We start from the raw sequence: 10,573 nt of genomic DNA, 5'->3' as shown, positions 1-10,573 counted from the left end.
GTAGTTCCTCAGAAAGGGTTGTGGTTCTAACAAAAGTGGTTGCCGAGCAACACACAAATGTAAACAAAGGTGTATGTTTGTAGGGTAATTTACAACAGCTTCGAACTTGGCTCAACCAATCAGAATTAAGGACCGGAACTATCGTTTTATAATATTTAATAACACACAAAAATATATCATGCTTAAGGTTTTTAATGACAAATTGCAGTATCATTTCTTAGAAGGTGGGTTACATTTTTCTCTTGTATAATTTTCCTCATGGCTTTTGAATATTATATTAATGAAATCATATTACTGTTATATATTTATTTATGCATAAAATATGTATTCATAAATTTGGTTCGATTAAAAATAATTTAAAAGAAAAATATTACGAAATATATTTATGTAGTATATTTTAAGTAATAAATCATTATGGTGGCTCATGTTTTTATGATGCGTGAAAGAGATATTTTTGTGACACTGACCTCATCTCCACCCCCTCTTCTCCTCCCCTCTCCCCCTTCTCCATCCCACCTCTAATTGCCCAATTCTCTACGCTTTCTGCCTCTTTTCTCCTTCTCTCTCTCTCTCTCTCTCAGACACACACACACGAACACCTGCGCAGGGCCGGTGAATCACGCCGACGCCGCTTCGCTCTCCAATCTCTCATCCATCCTGGTAGTCAGATCGCCTCCATTTTAATCAGGAGTGAGACTCTCCGCGGTGGAAAGAGGATTCATTGCCATCATCTGCAGCACGAGATTGCGTTTCGATTAATATTTCACAAGTTCCTTCTCGCTCAGTGTGGATTGGCTGGCTCTCTTTAGTTTCCTGGAGGTGAAATGATGCTGAAGTGATGCTGCGTCGTTGTTCCCACCCGCTGTAGACCAACATCATCATCATCATGAGTATGAGTCTGATCGAAGAGCCCAACATGAGAGATTTGGACTAACAAACTCGAAGGGCTGTTGAAGATCTCAAGTGTTTAAAACCCTCAAGTTAACGTGCTGGACAACGCCATAGTGGCAGGTAGGCTTAGTTGTACGCTTCTACTCTGGTTGATGTTTATTTGCTGATCAAGACATGTTATTAGTTAAACATCAGCAAATGTGCGTGTATACATGCTACATTTATTAAGAGGGATTGAAAACTATTTAATTACAATAAAAATATTTGCAATAATAATGATCCCAAAACAGTGTTTTCATGGTGTAAATATTGTTTTTATTTTTTATTTTTTTTTAAATGTTTAATATGCAGTAGTACTAATTGTTATACACAAGTAGTATTGTCTGATGGTCTTTAAAAGCGTTCAGTTTAAAAAAAAACTTGTGTTTTTCCACTAGTTTATATTCTAGTAAGGCTGTAATATTCATATAAACAGCAGGCAATGATCCTGTGGTCTCCCAAACAAACATAGGCCACTGGTTGTGTGTGTGTGAACATGTATGTGTGTAATTGCAGCTTTATGTCGCATCTGACAACATCAGCAAATGTGCGTGTATTATATGCTTATTTCACGTTTTGGTTCTTGCTCTATGTGATTGCATGATTGCTCGCAAGTAGCCTGTTTTAAAGACTGATTGGAACTGAAAAATTAAATGTAGGCTAACAAAAGGGAGAACAACAATAATACTTTCCATCAGGACTGTGAACAAACCACCCACACAAACAGACCGAAAAACAGAGACAAACACAAATACATGAATACACACACACTTTTTCCTTATTTTATTTTCAAATGTTACTTTATTAAACTATGTATGCAGTATTAATTATATAGGCCTAGCATGGTATTTATCAAACAATAGGTTACTATTTTACTGTTTATTGTGCGCTATATACACACACACACACACAGCAGGTTTGTCCACAATGCAGGTCATTTTTCATCTGTGCTACCTGCTCCATTCAGTCTAATTCAAGTAGGATTGATTTCTTTGTGTGTGTGTGTGTGTGTGTGTGTGTGTGTGTGTGCCCTAGCTGAGCCCTGCAAATCCTGAAATATGGCAGTCCGAGATATCCAGTCTCTTTTGACAATCCTCTATTCCGGCTCTGTAACGTTACTCCAGTACTTTGTGTTGAACACATGAGCACGTCTCCACACAGATCCACTCAATCCATGAAAGATTCACGAGTCTAAATGTGACCTAGACCAAGAAAGCAGATCATGATCAATGTTCGAGTAGGCGTGATTACTACTGCCAGACTATCAGAGCTATATATAGCATCTCGCTGGACTTCGCACCCAAAAAACCCTGTGTAAACACAGCAAACAGGATCAGACTCAGTCAGACAGATGTTATCATTACTGTAGATACGATGCAGCAGTGAAGAATGCCATTATAGATGAATCAATAGTGATGTGATATGTGATTCTAGACACAGAATGTTTGATATCTGAACAATGAAAACAAGAAGGCGTTTTTTAACGCAGGCCATGTCACTGTTTTCATGCTATGATGACATGAGGAACTGTGACTGGCTTTGTTTATCTTTCTGAGCGGATAGAGGTTTGCGTTCTGTGCGTATTGTGTTGTTTATAAAGGAACGTTCTGGCTTGAATGTGAGTTAAAGCTGATTGTGTGAATGCAGTAGCATTGTGAAAAATAACTGTTTTCAGACAGGTTTCCTGAACACAAGCAGATACTCATGGCCCTTAAGACAGTTAGGATGCTTAAACTCACAGTTATGCTTTGAAAATGACAGCAGAGTCAAACGAATAAAGCTTTGTTTACTGCAATGCACCTACAATCAGTGTTATTTTAGTATCACTGAGGCACTATTATAGTTTTTATTATTTTTGTAATTCGTTATTTACTTTATTCATTTTTTTTTTCATTTATAGTTTTAGTAATTTTGTGTGGTGATTTTTTGTCATTTTCATTTTTTTTTTACATTTCTATATAGTTTTCATTTTATTTAACATTTCTATATTTTTTATTTCAGTTTTAGTTATTTTATTACATCAAGTTAAACTTATGGAAAATGAGAAATTATGACTTGGAAACTAGTTGAAATAAGTTTATTATTATTATTATTATTATTATTATTATGGTTAAAGGGATAGTTCACCCAAGAATGAAAATTTGATATTTATCTGCTTACCCCCAGGGCATCCAAGATGTTGGTGACTTTGTTTCTTCAGTAGAACACATTTGATGATTTTTAACTCCAGCCGTTGCAGCGTACACACCTCACGCATCGGATGCCGTGCGCGCGCCCAAAGATAGTTGGACATAGTGGTGTATTAGAGGTAAAAAATTATATAAATACTGTTCGGTTTCTGGCACAAACCGATCGTTTCGTGTCTTAGGACATCGATGTGTCGTCACGAGCCGCAGGGTTTAATTTGGATTTGTCTGTGCATGTTTTTTTTACTCTCATAGATTTTGTTACCATTGCCATGCATTATACGACTGATAGACTGCAACGGTTACAGTTAAAAATCATCAAATGTGTTCTACTGAAGAAACAAAGTCACCTACATCTTGGATGCCCTGGGGGTAAGCAGATAAATATCAAATTTTCATTCTTGGGTGAACTATCCCTTTAATGTTTATTTTATTTCAAGTAACAGTGTTAACGATAATAACCCTGCTTACTATTGAACTCTATGGGCATTTATTTTAGTATCACTGATTTTTATTAATATTTTGGGTTTTATTATTTTATCTGTATGGTTATTATTATTTTATTTGAATTGGTTTGTATTTTAATATTTTCTGTTTTCAATTTAATTTTGATTAAACATTTTTTTTCAAGTTTAAAAATTAGTAGATCAATTTAAACAATTAAAATGAGAATGCCTTTGGAATTAGCCCAAAATGAGCCAATATTTGGCATGACATTTCAAAATGTCTCACTTTCAACATTTGATATGTTATCTATATTCTATTGTGAATAAAATATAAGTTTATGAGATTTGTAAATTATTCCATTCCTTTTTTACTCACAATTTGTACAGTGTCCCAACATTTTTTGGAATTGGGTTTGTATTTGTAGTTTATTTAATTTCAATTTACAAGTTAAAATGTCAAAATGCTGTGTCCCCATAAATGCACTATATAACTCTTGTTAACATGAGATTAGTCTGATAAAATGACTTACTGCCACTGTGTTTTCAACATTACATCTACTTTTCTTCTGTCACGACCATTTCAAGGCAGTGAATTATGCATTGAAAACATACCAAAAAATTGACTGTTTACATAGAAAAAAATTCACCTACTGGAACCCACTTTGACAAGTAATCCCACTGCTAAAAGGACGAAATAGACAGCTTTATAGCTCATATAGCACACATTTTTATAGAAAAAAATGAATATGGGCTTTCACAGAAATTCACAGACTGCACATTTATTGACTGTGTTGTCCCATAGACTTCCACTGTAAGTGCATTATTTTGAAACAAATCAAAATTATTGTCTGTGGCAATCAGCAGCATCATTGGTAGATCTTTGCTTGTTTAGAACCTCAAACAATCCTTTAATTGTACTCGGCTGCATTTCTCAAAAGCATCGTAAGCCTAAGTATATTGTAGAGACAGTTGATGGCAATGGATTCTATGATCTGCTTAGGCTTATGATGCTTTTGGGAAATGCAGACCTGTATGTTTAGTATCACGTGGACGGTTGCCCGTTTCTGGGTGCCTTTGTATTTGTGTGGGCATCAGAGCTGTGGATTAAATGCAACACAAAGTGAGCCTAAATCCTCTTGCTGCCTTTTCACTTTCTTGTGAAAATGTGTTTAGCTGTTGAACCCGGAGGTTAATTCAAGTCAAGTTAGACATCCATATATCATTCTGCTTGTTGGGTTTGTGTTCTTTGCTAAGAGCCCTTCTGATAACAGATCGGATGTTAGACTGTGTATTGAAACAACCTTCATCAACTGCGTGTTTGATATGGAAAATGTTTTTTTTTTTTTTTTTAAGGTTGAATTGCATGAAGTCATCAATGTAATCTACTTAAGGTAATTTGAGGCAGTTAATTGGATGCTTAATGCATAACGGGGGCAGTGAATGAAAGGCAAGCTTAAAATGAATGTTAAGCAATAATCAGCAGTGAAATAAAGCCGTTTCCTTTTTGGTGGGTGCAAATTACTTTAAAAACCCTGACAATGTCATGAGAGATTGTTATAAAACTTTCAGCCCATTGGTGAAACTTGTTAATTAGGTCTTTTTTGGTTTTATCAGTGTCTATCTGTGTCTCTCTCACTGTCTTTTTTGCAGAAATCAAACAAAGGCACAAATGAAACTCTGCAACTGAGAATAAGGCTCTGAGAAACATTGTTACCACACACAAATTCACTTACTGCTTAACACCACACCCACACCCACACATAATGGCCCTGGACAACACCGGCTTCTCCTCTTGCTCCGAATCCCTGTCCCTCCCAGTTCCAGAGAAAGGGGAGGAGCCTGTGGAGGAGGCCCCAAAGGATGCTCCGCCCACCAATGTACAGAATGCATTTGAGGAGCTGGGGCATGTCGTAACCACGGAGACAGCCCCGCCCACACAGCCACAGGCCAATAACAGCCTGTCCTTCCAGGACAAGATGGCAGCGAGGGAGGCGCAAGCCAATCAGCCATTCAGGAAGAAAATTCAAGGGGCAGGGCAAGAGAGGGGCAAGTTCGGATGGGGTAAGACTCAATTATATTAGATGCTGTAGGAGTCGGTGGCTGTCAAGATTTTGTTCTGCTTATCTGTAATGAAACAGACTGACCTACTCAAAAACCTCTACAGGAACACAATGTCACCGGTCTTCTGCTTGTTAATTTAGCCTTTTTTTAGTTTTTGGATGTGTAAATCTCAGTTTGACTTTGTCAATCTTGTCCGTTTTTTTATATGGATTGTGGTAAGCTGCTCAGTTACGGTGTTTGCCTACTTTTTGTGTCCTTTTTTTACTCGTTCTAATTTTTCTCACTTTCTCTCCAGGGCGCAGCAAGCGTAAGAGACAGCGCTATGTGGAGAAAAACGGCCGTTGTAATGTGCAGCATGGTAACATGCGCAAGACGTACCGTTACCTGACGGATATCTTCACCACTCTGGTGGATCTGAACTGGCGCTGCTCTCTGCTGGTCTTTGTCATGGCGTATGCAGTCACCTGGCTCTTCTTTGGAGCAATATGGTACCTCATTGCATACTGCAGGTATGAATAACACACACAGTTTTATATCTTTTAACCCTTTTAAATTGGAAGACTCTTTTTTTTATTGCAAAATATGATTTTTCTTCAGTAAATAAAGAATGTGGAATGCATTGGTGACAATTGGTGTACATTGTAATAATATATGTATGTATAAAACTTGACTAAAACTAACGTTTAAATAAAAATAAATGAAAGCTAAACAGAAATATATATATATATATATATATATATATATACAGTAATAAAAATCACAAAAGCACTTAAAAAATACTTTAACTAAAATTAAAAATACTAAATAAAAAAAAAGAAAAATACGATTTTTCTTTTATGCCAAAAGTCATTAGGATATTTAGTAAAGATCATGTTCCATGAAGATATTTTGTAAATTTCCTACTGTAAATATATTAAAACTTAATTTTTGATTAGTAATATGCATTGCTAAGGACTTCATTTGGACAACTTTAAAGGCGATTTTCTCAATATTTAGATTTTTTTGCACCCTCAGATTCCAGATTTTCAAATAGTTGTATCTCGGCCAAATATATCCTATACAAACCGTACATCAATGGAAAGCTTTTTTATTCAGCTTTCAGATGATGTATAAATCTCAATTTTGAAAAATTGACCCTTATGACTGAGGTTTTGAGGTCCAGGGTCACACACATATATATATGACAAAAGCACATAAAATTGCTAAAACAAATTACAATAAAAACAAAAAATAATCAATTAAATCTAATTGGAAATAAATACTGTAATGGTACACTGTAAACAAAAAAAACGTTTTTTTTGAAGTTGTAAATAAAACAAAGATTGAAGTACATTTTACAAGAAAATACTATAAAAAAATACAAAATAAAATATCTCAGTGTTTCTACTTAAAAATTTCAGGTTTAATTCAATGTGTTACTTGCAGTTTCTTTGTCATTTTCAAACAATTTACTAGCAATTTATGGGTGAATTTGTTTTTCAGTCTATTTAAATAATAATTAAATAACACTATTTCAGGTTCAACCAAATATATATACAGTATATATATATATATTGGTTTTTGATATTGGCAAAAAAATAAATAAATCACTTCATCCCTGAGGAATACTTCTCAATCAAGTTTTCTGCTCATAGATGCAGTGCATTTGTGTCGTCCACACTCTGTCATTTTTGTCCATGCTAGATATGAACACAAGTAATCTGTGTGGGTGGACACTTGAGAACAAGCGTTCCTCTTTGCACTGTAAGATGCAAGAGCCAATTTACTAAAGGAGACTGTGCGATTTAAAAAAAAAAAAGAAAAGGACTCGTTTTCACAAACAAAACATCTCCATCGCTGTTGGATGTTCTCTGACGCTCTCTCTCCCTTCCTCTTTCGTATGGCAGGGGTGATCTGGATCATTTGGAGGATGAGGCGTGGACTCCATGTGTAAATAATGTTAATGGATTCATCTCCGCATTCCTTTTCTCCATTGAAACGGAGACGACCATTGGCTACGGTCACCGTGTCATCACTGACCAGTGTCCAGTGGGCACCATGTTACTCCTGCTTCAGGCCATACTGGGATCTATGGTCAATGCATTCATGGTAAGATCAAAGACAGGCCACTTTCCACAAAAATATGGTACACTTTGGCGTCCAATTACTTTTAAAAAAAAACGTTAAGAGTCACAAATCTTGTGTTTTTTGCTGTGCAATCTAAGAATTTATATTTCTATATGCTGACTCCATTAATCAAGCCCGAACCATTGTAAGATTATCAACAAAAATGTTAAAATATATTTTCATATTATGAATAATATCATATTACCTTTATATTATTAATAGTAATATTATATTATAATATCAATACGTAATATTATTTAGTGCCTTTAAAACTATTTGCAGTTGTACTATTTGCATTCTTTTATTGACAACAAATATAAAAGGTATGAAAATATGATTTAAAAAAATAAAAATTACATATAATAAATGTTGTCATTTATTGTCTTAATGTTTCAACACTATTATTTTTATATTTTTTATCAACAACATTAAAATGTTTTTTTAAATATTATTATTAATATTATAGTATAACTTTGTACAACTTTACATATGTATATATATACATTATATATGCAACACTGTTATTTTTATGTGTTTTAATTATTTAATGTTTATTTCTAGAAAATAAAAAAATCACACAGATGTCTCAAATTTTGGTAACAGGGTTGCGAAATAAATAGAAAATTAAAGCACATATAATATTTAGTTAACCTCCTGAGGTCGATGATTTTGTGAAGGTTAAGCACTTTTTTCACTGATCTTTTGTTGAAAAAGCAAATAATTTGAAAGCATTTCAGGTACTATTTACACTCTTTTTGTAGAAAGTGCCCCATGATTCCCATGTACGATGTGGTCTGGCAGTGTTTTGTTGTTTTTGCACGTGGCTTTCGTTTGTTGATTTGCGCTCTACTGAGTTATATCATCCATAACCAAGAGCAAATGAGTCATGCGTTTTGGAGCACAGATGTGCGTACCCTCTCCATCTGTTTCTGTCTTTCCTTTTCTCCTTTTCTAATTCTGTCGCTTTTGCCAAATTCAACCCCCTTCTCAATCTCTTTTCTGGCCTATTTTGATGTATTTTTGTGGTTATGATGAGCTCATTTATATCTCCATGTCCTGGTTTAAATGTTGCCCCCGGGGGCTGCGTTTCACACACACACACTTGAACACAACACACACTCTCTCTAAATGTCATGTCCTCTAGTATCTGCTTTTGTAAACCCCGTTTCCTCATTTATCTCACTTTAATTTTAATTAGTGGGGTTTGTGAAGGTGAACATGCTCATATTTGGGGTTAGAGATTTGAATGAAGTATTAATCTTTATTTAGTATTAAACTTTGGAATATGATTAATCTTAAATGTTGGCCTATCATTCCTAATTATCCTCAAATCATGTGGTTTGTTTTGTCACCTGCCGAATGCTAAAAGGTAAGGTATATATAAATGAAGAGTTAATTTGCAAAAACCGATAAACGCCACTTAAAAAAAAAAAGAGCTGATTGCCGTGCATTATTCTCCACATATAGCGCGATCTGAACCCTAAACACGTTTAGTCAAAAATGCCGGTTTTGTCCACTTTCAAGGCATCGCGAGTTCACGTTTTACTGCAGAAGCCGACAAGCGCCCTTGTTGTTTGTGAACAGAAGCCGATAAGTCCATTTTAGCGAATCAGCGCACTGTATTCAGGTCAGGTGACAAGGCTACTTTCACTTTGAAAAGACGTGCTAGCTAGCTGAGAGGAGTTTCATCAAAACTGACTAAAAGTGATCGAGGATGGATAATTTCGACGAACTTGATGAACCTGTGATATCTTCTTCAGGGCGAAAATACAGTTTATGATCACAACAACAACAACGTTTGTCAGGCATCTACATTGTCATCTGAGGAGATTACAAAGATTAAACGAGTGTTTTTTTTTTAACTCTAAAACATAAAATGTGGTGTTATCTGCTTTTGCCAATAAACGACTGTTGGAGTTATCTGCTTTTGCTATAAAACAAACTTTTAATATGTAAAAAAAAAAAAACATACGTTCAATAAACTTTGATTTTGTAAATTACCTGTATTTGTTCAAAGCAGCACTATGTAACTTTTGGCGCTCTAGGGGTTAATAAACAGAACTGCACACATCCCGCGGAAGAACATTCCAACCGGAGCTACTTCTCTAAAGGCGGGCGTACACGGTGCAATTTTTGCTGTCATACGAGCTCGCAGGCGATTTTTTTTTTATCGCGGGAGAAAATCGCAGATGCTCGCATGGTCGCGGCTCGTACCGTGTGAGAACAATTACGGGCCGATCCGAGACGTTACGAGCACCTCCCGTCCTCCCGATAATTTTCAAACATGTCAAAAAAATCGGATGCTGTCGGTTTAAATTCGTGGCGTATGTGCGGTTGAACGAGACGATTTGGCGATCCATCTGAAGTTGACCAATCAGAAGATGACAAAAACCATATAGTCTATAATAATTTTAGTTTAATTATACAGTTCTATTTTTTATTTGTTATTCCGAATGTGCCAAATTTGCCGTTCAGCTTCATGAATGAATATGCCTGTTGTATTTCCGGCAAAACGAGCAGAAATTCAGAAATGGCCAACTCCCTCAAGTTCTTTATGAAGAACAGAAAGTCCATGCTTTTCTCTGCTTTTCAGCCATTCTCTTTGCCATGTCCTATGTCTTCGTTTTTTGTTTTTTTTTTGGATGTCACAAGCCATAGCTGCCACAAAGAAAACTATTTCGTCCTCAGAATCCATATTTTTATGAATGGCGCGAAACGTAATGCTTACGTCAGAATTTGTAAAATCGTAGTAAATTTGTGTCGTGTGTGACTGCCTCCGTACGATTTTCGGATAAACTCAATCGTGACATGTGCCAGAGCTCACGACGTTCCGACCTTCAGAAT

At 35.6% G+C, this 10,573-nt stretch overlaps 1 protein-coding gene across 1 annotated transcript in view; it reads left to right on the top strand.

Annotated features, from left to right (window-relative positions):
* The first annotated feature begins 457 nt into the window (after positions 1-457).
* LOC107757805 (G protein-activated inward rectifier potassium channel 3-like) overlaps positions 458-10,573 on the top strand; it is a 14,836-nt gene continuing 4,720 nt past the window's right edge. The window contains exons 1-4 of the mRNA XM_016575389.1: positions 458-1,011; positions 5,213-5,623; positions 5,919-6,132; positions 7,510-7,711. Of these exons, the coding sequence (XP_016430875.1) occupies positions 5,326-5,623; positions 5,919-6,132; positions 7,510-7,711 (714 nt within the window). The 5' untranslated portion in view covers positions 458-1,011; positions 5,213-5,325. The remainder of the gene's footprint in view (positions 1,012-5,212; positions 5,624-5,918; positions 6,133-7,509; positions 7,712-10,573) is intronic.

The sequence above is a fragment of the Sinocyclocheilus rhinocerous genome, unplaced genomic scaffold, assembly GCF_001515625.1.
Source record: "Sinocyclocheilus rhinocerous isolate Xijiao unplaced genomic scaffold, SAMN03320098_v1.1 scaffold112, whole genome shotgun sequence".
NCBI classification, from domain to species: Eukaryota; Metazoa; Chordata; class Actinopteri; order Cypriniformes; family Cyprinidae; genus Sinocyclocheilus; species Sinocyclocheilus rhinocerous.
The sequence above is the reverse complement of the archived record's forward strand: the minus strand, read 5'-3'. Positions and strand labels throughout refer to the sequence as shown.